The following is a 12,653-nucleotide window of genomic DNA, read 5'->3' as shown; positions in this document are numbered from 1 at the left end:
TGTTCAATTGAATAGCATCTTTCAAAAGCTAAATTATTCAGCTCAAAAATTCTTTTAAAAATTTCAATGCAATCAAGATACTGTGAGGGAAAAATTCCATTGTTCATGCGCTTTTCATTCACAGCACAAAAGAATCGAAAAACATAACAATAAAGATGAATCAATTGTCACTCGACGAGTTTTTCACTTGTGAAATTAGAAAAGTTTTTCCATCTACCATTGCCGTATGGCCAATAGCGCACAGCGAACCAAACCGAAAGAGCAGTGATAAAGTTTTGACAAACGTTTTCCAACTGACAGGATGTTGGCTTTGTGTAGTGCTTAAAAGCTTGTTTCGTGCACACACACGCACACACAAAAAGTCGCAAATCGACTGTGTCCGGTCTGATAAATGTTCAACGAAACGATTCAACATGTAAACGAACTTTCGAGTGAATGAATGAAGATATCATTCTGCTCAAGCAGAAAGCAATTAAAATATGTACCATGAAGCACAGTTTGTTTGTTTGTTTTGATGTTTCGGAGTTACGTCGTACCATTGCCGCTTATCACACACCACATGTTGATATCTTTGGTTTACTCACCTGAAATGAAAATAAAAAAAAAAATTAGATTCCATGAACCAAAGAGGAAAATTATGACAAGCGTTAAAAAAGAGCAACAGGAAGCATTTATTTCATTTTACACAAAAGAGCTACAAAGGTATCATACGAATTTCAGTTCACCCGTTGCAACTATTATTTCCCCAATATATAAAGAACAAAGTGCAATTGCACAAGCAGCATAAGTGTTGCAGTGAACCACCCAGCAGTCAAGCGATAGGATGTTGAACAGCTTGTTTATAAGTATTTTTGACATTAAAATCACATTACGGCCACATGCATCGTCCAATATCGTTCAGGGCCCAGAAGCGGTCGATGATGACAAAATCTGACCTTTCTCATCCGTTTGCTTTCACTCCCGTTTACTATGTTGGATGGATTTTTTCCCTTGCTCCACGTACATCTTCATGGGAAACGAGTTGACACTGCTATCACTTGCACCGTTGGCTGTCCAACAATGTTATTGAGTTTGTGTGCCAGTACAAAGTGGAAATAAAGTACGACATCTAGCGACCTTCATTGACAGCTTAATAGGCATCACGAATATTCATGCTGCTGGTGGGAAAACATTATTGACAGCTTAAATGATCAGACGTGACATTTTACGACGATTAATCAAAACAGTGGTTTGATGTTTGGCAAACGTTTGCAGTAATTGTATGATCATAGTAATCAATACATCACTTGCCCAAATAATATTTTAATAAGAAAACTGTTCAGAGAAAGTTAAACAATATTTGGCCAATACAATACAATATTTCATTTAATATAATTGCTAAACTTACTGAAAAACATGAGATAAAGGAAGTCTAACATTGGATGATACTATAATTTAAAAACTAATAATTGTACCTTGATTTAATTTCTCAAAGGCAGACAGATTATGCAACTCGTCAAAAAAACACTAAATTTACCACGCTAGCATGAAAAACCTTCCAACCGATACTAATCCAATAAAATATGTTCGTTCGTTTAGGTTGGCTCTGCAGGCTAGACATCCACATTGCCGGTACAGTGTTTTGGCCATAATTCTTGCTGCCACCGGAAACGATGGTGCATCTTCTTCGCTCTGGATGGATCTTGTCAAACCCGATTTGCTCAACCACCGATCACTGCCGTATAAACCCGGAAAACAGAAACCTAGACCGAGAGTCGGGCATTTTGCTTTTCTTCTCCCAATCGCCAAAGCTTACGATCTCATGCAGATGCAGTGTCGCTTCGCACACTTAAAAAAAAAGATCACGGGGTATATGCTATTTTTCCTTCACACGAAACCACTCCGTTGGGATCCGATCCGAAGCCACACAGTAGCAAATTTGTATTTTTTTTCCTTTCGAGGTTTGTACGGGTGAAAAGCGTTCGACAAGCTGTCATGAATAATTCAAGCTCACACGCAAACTTCCTTTAAATCCCTGTCTGCGGAAAGCAGGCCAGATTCTGGCGAAAGACACACTGGCGAAAGCATACATAATGGCAATAGACGTAACAGTTGAGGGAAAAAAATAAAGCCTAAAAGAGAAAACCGGACAAAGCGTGTGTAGAAATTTTCTTTCCAACTTAGCAAAAGTTGTTTTTGGGGGATTTTTCCTGTGCAAAAAATGAGCTTCAGTGGTGCTCTTTGGTTCGTACGAACTAATGTCATTAAAATTGGCTCATAAATGCACTGCTATTCTAAGCGAGAGACCGAAATTTGCATTAAACAAACTAAAATTAAGAAGATTATAAGGAACTTTTCACGATTTCCAACAGCCGAAGGAAAATACTGATTACTTTCTATCTAGGCACAAAACTGACATAAAGTACTTTCGATTAGTTGTGCAAATAGCATTAAAAATCATTAACGTTTGCCCATAACACCATTACCCAAAACAACACACGAAGACATAAAGATAGCGCCTCTCTAAAACCACTCAATCAACCAATCAATCAATTCTGATCAATCCCATCAGCAAAGGTTCTTCAAACACCTTCATGGCAGGTCAACATAATTTTCCCATCACCACCAGGGAGAAAGTGCAGCCCACTAGGGGTATGCGATGCTTTTCACACGACAGGTTGCGGCAACATTATTGACACTGATAAAGCAATACGTATAAACCCCCAACGCCTGCACGGTCCAGTATAAATGACACTCTCCATGACTTATTTGCATAAAAGTGCTGCCGGAGAGCGATGGTTTGTGGCAGTGCGGAGGTCGGGATTCACTTCTCTTCCATGCTCAACTGACCCCTAGCTGTCAATGACCTTCTGACAGAGGGCAACAATAAAACACGAAAAAAATGGAAACAAAAAAGCTATATGTTTATGGGGTGCAAACTTTCACACAAGCACACACTTTCGTAGAGGTCGGCAACAAACGGACTCGAATGGGTTGATCGATTTTCCATCACGCTCACGTGCAAGGGAACCGAACGTTCGCGTAATGGGACATGTTGAACAACATTCCGCTCCGTTCTTGCCACCCACCCGCATTCAACATGTCCGAACAGGCGGATGAAACCTGTTCGCAATCAGGAGGCACCGTGCTGAGGTGCAAAATTCATTCAACCATGTTTGCGTTGTGATTGCAGGTGACATAAAATATTCACAACATGTTGCAAAACTTTCGACGCACACCTCCCTATATCCTTTTTGGGGTCGAAACCCGGGAATGAGAGGCACCGGTTAGTGATATATCAACCTGACCAACAGGATAGATGCAGTCGCTTGCCAAGCTGAATATATTTATCCACTAAAGAATTCATAATTTCCATTCGCTTGGTAAAATTTTCTCACTTTTTGTCCACTCATAATACCCAACAGTATTTGCAATGGTGGGGAGAATACGTAGAACGTCCTTTAGCGATAAATTTAAATTCAGAACACATAACTTACTTTGCGATTGCATCAATTAATAATTTAGTTATCGCAACAGAAATTGATTTGCATTCGAATACTGTGCAACTGAAAGCAGTTCAACTTCAGTACAAAAATTGATAGTTCCTTTAAGCTTTGTTTAAAGTTAGGAAACTTACAACTATTCGGGAAAGAGTACATCGAAAAACAAAAGATTATGTAGCCAACACAATTACATTTTTAAAGATTTTATGGAATGTGGAAAACAACAAAATTGCCGAACAACTAAATTTAGCATATTTTTTTAATGCGCTTTAATAACTTCACAGCCATATTTAAAGGTGATGCTATTACAACTGCTACTGTGCATTAAACCGTACACAAGCGTACAGTTTAAAGTAGCTACAATTCAACCGAAGTTAGTTCTAAGACTGTCGGCGCAATTCACCAACGCATATGCCAGCGAAAGCCTGAAGCTTCTACTGAATGTTTTGCAATCAATATTTTATGATGGTACATAATTTGAAGGCACACATCAAAGACATGTTTCATCCAGATCGCTTGCCAGCCAGCCAACGTATGCAGATGATTCGATGTTCCGGTCGCCAAAGTGCACGCCTCGCATATTTGAGAATTTTGGAAGGGAAAATGGCCACGAGTGTGCGTGGTTTTGAATATTTGATTCCACCACCATCGGGCCCACATGGCTTTTAACGTTGCTGCTGCTTCAGGGTAATAGAATTTAATATCGACGCACGCCAACAAAAAAAAAACTGTACTATAAAACGAGACGATGTCAGTTTAAGGATATGTCAGAATATGTGAGTTATTGTTATTTGGAGGATATAGACGGCGTTGCCACGTTTTAACAGAAACATGGATACTTCGTACAGGGCATTACGAATCAGTAGCACGAAATGAAATTTGAACAAAACTCAAACATTGAAGACAACGAAAAACGGCCAACATCGTTGAAGTATATTTAATGCCAAGGTCCTTGCTGTACGGTCCATACAAACTGATCCAGTATGGAGTGAAAATTCGTGACTTAAAACCACAAACAACACACTGTGTCGAAACTAAAATCCGAAGCTTACCCTTTCTCGTTTTTCACACGCAATCCTTTCTGCCATTTCTTCTCCAATTTCTCGCACTACTGCGTCGCCCTGAGATCAAATTAGTTCAATTTACCGAAAAGCACTCCAGCACGTTCCGCATACGACCACACCGGATACACACACACGGCCCGGTTTTTGTGTACGCTCAAAGTAATCGGTGTCTTTTCCGGAGTGACTAGCAACCGACCAAACCACAATCTGCACCAAAATCACGCGTTTGCCTTAAACATGGTCTTGGTTGATGATATAAACATATCAAAACAAGGCTTTTGTATCTGCGGTGATACGAGCACTTCGGATGAAGCTTCGCTGAGGTGAAAAACTGAAGCAAGAATTTGGTCTCTCGAGGCACCACAGAATCGTACACGTACATTCTCAACCGACTCACTTCTAGTGAGGTAGGATGAACGTATTTTTCAAGCTATGATGATCAGTCAGAAACAGGTACTAGGTGAGAATTCGTTTGGTGAAAACTGTACAACGCGCTCCGTACAGCAAGGCAAGGAAGGACATATGTTTTTTTCGTGATAACAACCGTAAGCTGGAGAAGAATGCCTGTATGGATGAGGCCCAAAAAAAAATTCTAACTGAACAAGCTCTGTTTTTACGCTTCAGAAGAATGAGGGCAAACAACGGCACTTGTTATTCGACAACAACGCCAAACAACGGCTGCTGCAGCTACTAATGAACAGACGACAAGAGTTATATTCTAAAGCATTTTTGGTCTTTTCTTTTTCAAACAAACAACCCCTCGCTAGAACACTGACGAACATGATATTAGATTCGCAAAATTTGAAGACCCATTACAGCTTCACCACCTTCACCACTCAACGATCCCACAAGGTACGTGGTAAAGTCCCCGGTAGTCCCCAAAACTACTGCACTGACATTAGGGTTTGCTGTTTGCTTAAAGTCCTTGTTTGACACAAGTGCCTACATCAACGGTCGCATTGCCCCGCTTCGCACTTCATCTCGGTTATTCAGGTGATTTTTATGCGAGAACACGTTTCTCACAACAAAAAGCATGTTCTCCGCATTCGTAAGGCATTCTCCGGATGCCTTGTAGTGAGTGTAAGGCGCATTCTCGCGTTATTCTTACTGTAAGATACCGAGAAATGTGTGTAGCTATTCAGTTCAAGCTAATATAAGTCAATTTCCTAAGAGATAGCTTTCCCCGCAGTAGATTGTACGCTAAAAAGAAAATGGACATGTTCAATTTAGCCTGTATAGGTGTACGTTACACTCGATTATATTATGGCAACAAACCAATAAAGACGATCGAATGGCATCGACGTATGTAAAATTGGGAACGGCGTGTAGATGCAACTCTCAGCACAGTTTTATTGAATTTCAGTTAAACTATTTCATACTAAGTTCGACCGACTTCAACAGCTTTTAGAAAAATTGGGACAAAAAGTAGAGAAATTTCAGCCACTTTAAAATCTTCTCATCCTAGTCATATGCCTTGGTAATTAATCAAGAATATGTAAATCTATCCTGAACACCAACACAATTTCAGAAAAAAAAACATTTGAACCTTTTAAGCTCAATAATCCGGAATAGAGATATTCTATTATTTACCGACCAATGCGTCATGAAGCGGTGCTTTAAATTAAACCATGCTCTCATTATGTCGTTTCTCTAATCTCACGCAATCAATACGGCCGTGTACGATGCTCAATAACACTGCCCGTAGCGTAACGGACATCGACCCAAAAACCCCCCGTTTTCAAGAAGACCTGTAATCCATATGCTTCCCATATTCACTGGGCCATGTCATGAGGCATACAGCAGCGCGAACGGTGCATTGCTGCATCATCTCCGGGCAAAAGACGCTTGCCATGCACAACAAACATTCCGGTGCGAAGGTTTCTAAATTCAGCTAGCCCTTTCACCGGTTAACATTGAACGCCCCACACGCACACACAAACACACCGAACCCCCACAGTGCAAGACATCAAAGAAACACCAACAACACTTCACTCACAAGACCACCCTCATCCGCGCCATCATCATTCGACGGAGTAAAATGGATGTCCGTTTCCGAAAGCTGGGAACCGAAAAATAGGAAGGGACGAAATACTCCAGCACTCTTGCAATTCACTTCCAGTCGAGACGCTGTTTTGGAAGGGAAGGGGAGAGATCAAATAGACCGATTTCTGCGATGCATATGCGAACGACATGGACCTGCCCGCTCGCCTGTCTACGTTTTATGCACTGCAGCTGGAAACTGCACGCTGAACTGAATGCTCCCGGATCCCCGGCTGCACTCCCGCGTGTGTGGTGTTGGTTGTATGCACTTTATATGCAGGTGTTTTCGTGTTCGTTGCTCACATTATGAATACTTTTAAACACGACATCGATGATGACGATGGTGGACGAGCTGCTGCTGGTCTGAAATGTGCTGGGCTGTTGCCTTTTATCGGGAAAATTGGCAACCCCATCGTACTGCAATCCTCTCATCTTTACAAGTATCGTCCAGACGCGAACAGTACACGACAACGACATCATGCACAATTTATTATACTCTACTCAGGCGGTTTTCCAGAGAATATTTATTTCATTAGGTCCATTTGTCTACATAGGGCACCGACTTCCTGTGGCCCTGTTTGAAGAAGGGATGCAGTTATGCATGCCACCATGAAATAAAAAATAGGGATATTATACCGAGAACAAACGATCGGCAAAGTAAACCGAGTGTGTGGGATGGGATATTTTCACACAAAATTTGCCTTCACACATATTTACTTCCCATAACTCCCAACAACACATAAAGCACACAGTGAGCATGTGTCTTTGGGTGCTTATTTTCAACAACCTGAGCAGTAACAAAACTCAGTACGACATTGTGTTTGTGTTTTATTTTTGCCTCAACGAATATGTTTGAACAACTGTGTCCTCAGCTGTATTCGTCGCATATTTTGCATATGCAAACGAGACCTATAATGAGGTAGTAACGAAACTCCGTTCTGGATATCTTTTTTTTAAATACATATCTGAGAAATGCAGCACGTTGAGTAGTGCCACGTGTTTACAATATAAAAGAACGTGATGCACGTGAATGTGACCTAGCACGACCATCCCCATTCTGCCATTCGATGCGTACCTGAATGGAAAATATTAAAATGATATTCTTGAAATAATGTTTAAGGAAAATATCAAACTAATGTGCACGGTCTACACCAAACTGGCCGCAGAAGTACAGCAGTTATCATCAACTTTCGTCTTCGGGCGATGAGCCGGAGAAGCAATCAACGAACCAACGAAATGCTCCGGCGCATAGATCGTCCACAATCTCCACTCTAGTGAAGCTTCCCATTTCCTTCCGGTCGATGCAGCGCCTCATTCACCAGGGCACCCATTCATCTGTTCACTTCCGTCGTTACACTCGACTGAACGTAACCAACAAGACGCCCCTGAAAATGCGACCAAATGAGGTTATCAGCGCGCGTTAGCATCGATGCTGCTGCAAGCGCTCGAAACTGCACCCGCCGCGGCGTATCTCGAACGTGTCTCGTTCACAGCTCCGGAAGCGGAACGCTGACAGAGGGCGCGTGTTACTGATGCGAAAGGCAGAGAATATTCGGAAATTCCCCCGCACAGTCGCACGGGTGCTTCGCTCTGTCGGCAACGTGTCAATCATAATGCTCTCGCCAAACTAAAACCCTGAAAAAATAAGCAACTTGACCATCGCATTTTCCGCTATATCGCGAAAATGCCACATCATAACTGCTGTCAGGCGGTCAACGGGATATATTTCTATGATGCGATACCATGCCGTTTTTGCCCCGCCGACGGAAGCCTCACAATCGCACGGTGCTGTTTTTGAAATGGAATGCAAAAAATTGACGATCAAAACTGCAATTTTCACCAGTGCGAAGAGTTCGGGCGGAAAAACTGGGAACCACTGCGAAATGGAACAGATTACGCTCAGTCATGCGACACACGACCGTGGTTGGTGGTTGCCGGTGCTCCATTCGGAAGTCGCACAACGATTTTCCACGCGATTTTAACCGTACCGTGTCGTAATTCGAGTGGGAAAATAAAATTACCGACTCGCCAAACAACAGTGAAACTAATTAAAAAGTAATTTGCAAACACTGGAGAGAAGACGACCCGTTCACCTTCCCACTTCCCGTGGAACCACGATTGATAATGCACCACAATTCGTTGGAATGAGGTTTTTTTTTTTGGGAAGGGATGCTAATGGGAGTTAAACACACAGGTGGAAAACAGCAACGTACAGTTGTTGCACGGTGGTTTACATTATTGATGAATGTGCATTCTTATTTGCTTGAAAAGCACAGATAATGATGGCGTTGATGAAAGGGTGGCTTGTTTATTTTCAACCAGAAATTGTGGCGTTCACTTAATGAAGGTCAAATAAACAGGAATAAGCATCTTGGCCCGTGCGCTTTGCACATATTCGGTAGAAAAATTTAGATTTAGTTCATTCAATATTTGCATTCGATTCCACTCGCAAAATAACTCGAGTCTCCATTCGAGCACCAACGAAAACAAAAGCAAACGAGCACAAAGTTAATTAAAAGGTAAAATCCACGGTAAATCCAAAGGTAAAATAAAACGATCCGATCCCTGCGGAAAAGGGGAAAAATGCCTCTCGAGCGAAAACGGACGTGATTTCGCACACGTTTGAATGTGTACGCTGGAGTAAGCAAATCAACTTGTCTGTTAACAATGTGCTTACAAACGGACAGAAACATTAACAGTAACGAAGAGATAATATCCATCGTGAAACCAATAGCCGGTCCTATGCCGTGCACCGAAGTCTGTGTGTGCACCATTTATGTCATCACATCACACAGACAGGTATTTATAGCCGGCCGAAAATTAACAATCTGTGAACATGAAAGTATTCTCGTATCGTCTTTTTTCGTACCTCACAAAATTACACTAGGGGAAAAAGTTGATCTTTTACAAACTTTAAATGTGCCTCAGCATTACATTTGATTGTAAAACGTCAAGTACATACGTCCCGTCCAATCAGCGCACTGGGTGGGGAGTATGGTAAGAGATATTCAGATGCATTCTGCACCGCTTTTACGTTTAATTGCAAGTTTAACAGCGCATCAAAGTCAATTCACTTCACAACAATAAGCAACAATAGCAACAAAACACTACTACAGACTACACACAGATGAACGAATTTGAAAGGGAGTTATGAAACTTTTTTCCTATACACGCACCGACCCACATGCGCAATATCATCCGCATCATCATTATCGCAGCACAGCGGGAAAAACTCTGTGCAGGAAAATTCATTGCACCGCGTAATTGTACTTATTCTGGCTGGTGCATGCAGACTTCGTTAGTGCCGCGAATTGGATTGGAAGCTTTTAATTGAATTACTCTAGCGCACAGCGCACTTCGAAACCCAGCTACCTCGTTTTGATCCGATGCAAACGACTGAAGCTGTGGATTTGCGTGTAGTAAAAGTAAAAAGAGCACGTGTAATGGACCATTACGTATGAAAAAGTGTGCTATTCAACTATTTCAGACCGTACAACAAACCCCAACTCCAGAATCTATGATCAGATAATCAACACTTTTGGGTTCTGAAAATAAGTCCCCAAATCTAACCTCCAGACCATGCCGAAGCAATACATAAACTAGCATAACAAACGATACAAATTTTGTACACATCCATTTCGAGATAAAAATATCAGATATCCTTGCTATTCTATTTTTACCAGCTAAGGGCACTTATACAAATTGCACGATGAGATGGGAAGCAAATACACACAACTATCGATTGAATGATTCGCCACTCCTTGCAACTAGCATTGCCACTTCTTTCGAGTGTACCGGAACTGACCATTTTTCTGACCTCTTTCGGACGTCTTTGGGCAAACTTTCCACCCATTATGTGATTATGCAAACATCATACCAATTCAGCATAGTGCCATTTTAAGGTGAACACAGTAGTTGAGAAAACACCGGGCTGTGAATGAAATTGGATCGGGAAGGAAGTGATCCGCAAGGCATATCATAACATTTTATAAATAAACACTTTTATTGATTCAACTCAAGCAACATGGCTAGGGTTTTCTTTTCTTTCTTTTTCTTTACCTGTATTACTGTATCCACCGATGTTGTTAAAGGGGAGTACTTAGAATTTGCATTCTCCACCATCATGGAGTGAAATTTCACACAATTCTATCCACAGAAAGTGATTTCCTATGGTTTTCCATTGCAGCAAAGGGGGGGGAAAATAAATTTCCAGGAAAAGGAAAACTCCATCGTAAATTGTGGGTTGCTAGTGTAACGCACAAACCACCACCAGAATAACATAAAATGTTGGAACTTTATGATGATCGACGAAAAGAAAATCTCCTTTTCGGAGTAGTCTGGTTTGATGATGTGTATCTTAACACATCGGAAATTTGAACCCCCACAAATACTAGCGCATCATTAGAGAGCAATAAAAAGGCTATCGAATTTGTTTTGCTTAGAATGCACACAGATTGCCTGGTAGATAGTCTATTCTGGTTTCGGGTTTCCATGACCCAATTTTGGAATGGTTTAGAAAAGTTGCAATTGGAATGGGAAATCAAGCGGGAAAAAAGGTTCCAACATGAATTTAAAATTAAATCCATGTGAACATATTCCGATTACAGCCATTTATCAAAATACACTGATTAAAAGTTATGCAAATTTAAAAATTTTGCAGCTCAGAGAATTAAAAATTTAAAAAAAAAACTCGATAAGACCAGCAGAATGATTTAAGAAACTTATGATGCTTGGTAGTACGTAAATTTACTTACATAATCGGCCGAAGCTGTGCGATAATCGCTTTTTTATCTTCTGCAAAGCACCTCCTTTTTTCTCGCGCATGGTTACTCCTAAAAAATTAAAAAAAAGGAAATAAGAAAATATTTTAATTTTAAAGTGGGTTTTTACCATTATTAATACTTTTGTTAGTTGTAAATATTTATCAAAAATGTATGCACAATCGAAACAGCTGTGATTTTTTTTTTCGTTTTTCCCAGAACCAGAAGGAGAAATTATGAAAGTAAGTCGAAATAGTGATGTGCTTAATGTTGCTCAAGTTTCCACCCCAAAATAACGGTTTGCAGTATAACAACAACGATACTAACGTACACCAACCGTTAGGAAAGCTTCCAAGTGTTGCACAATTAGTAAACATTTCCCATTTTTCCACCCAACGGATGCAACGCCCGATTAAAGCGCAATCGTTGGGGAGATTGCTGGGAAAACAAGGTGCACACACAAAAAATCGACTTTAATCTGAGATAGACACGATGGTTGCAAATGGTCCGGAAGAATTTTGAACCAATTGGTTGGGGGATTATACACATTCGGTATGGGAATGTGTGCGAAAGCTACATTATCGTTTCCAATTAATTTAAGCATATAATTAACCAATAATCAGTACGGAAGCGTTACACGCATCAATGCTAATGAACACTAACATGTATTATATTGTTTGGTTCCTCTTCTTACCTATCGTTGTACGGCCATGAGTGGACCAAAAAAAAAAAGGAAATAAAAGAAGCGTAACAAATGAACAAACATAGTTATAGACTATCATCGTTACGCTATTGCACCGATAGCAAGCACAATAAATGACTGATTTGCTTTGAGAGTAGTTCTGCAACTAGTAAGCCGAAACCGACCGAGAATGTTGTTTCCTTCTACGACCGGTTCAAGTTCACTAGCATCACCTACATGATTGTAGGAAGAAAGAGAAGTAAAAAACCCTCATCACACCATATCGCCGTGAAACATCGTGAAACCGTCGCGCTACGGCGGTGGAACGAACAAAATGGATCGTCTATTTCTTCGAGCGATTCGCCCGGCATTGCGTTGTTTGTGTTCCATTCATTGCTAATTATTGCGAAACGCGTCGTGAACTTGAGCTCGGACGGCATACGATGGAATGCACTCAACGGACCAGGGGCAAACACACACTCGCACAGCAAATAGCCTTAATGCATCCTAAATTTGGTGGGTAAACGCAACCACATAACATGGCTGTGTGCGAACCCATTCACGCAGCAGTGGAGACAATCATTCGTTGTCCGATCAATGAAAACACCTCACACATCGGACCGTA

At 41.0% G+C, this 12,653-nt stretch overlaps 1 protein-coding gene across 1 annotated transcript in view; it reads right to left on the bottom strand.

Moving 5' to 3' along the window:
* Positions 1–11,418, bottom strand: part of LOC128713704 (cyclin-dependent kinase 14) — a 66,702-nt gene extending 55,284 nt beyond the window's left edge. The window contains exon 1 of the mRNA XM_053808566.1: positions 11,341–11,418. Within this exon, the coding sequence (XP_053664541.1) occupies positions 11,341–11,410 (70 nt within the window). The 5' untranslated portion in view covers positions 11,411–11,418. The remainder of the gene's footprint in view (positions 1–11,340) is intronic.
* Between the last annotated feature and the right edge of the window lie 1,235 nt (positions 11,419–12,653).

Source organism: Anopheles marshallii, chromosome 3 (genome assembly GCF_943734725.1).
Source record: "Anopheles marshallii chromosome 3, idAnoMarsDA_429_01, whole genome shotgun sequence".
NCBI lineage: Eukaryota > Metazoa > Arthropoda > Insecta > Diptera > Culicidae > Anopheles > Anopheles marshallii.
This window is presented reverse-complemented; position numbering and strand designations above follow the sequence as displayed.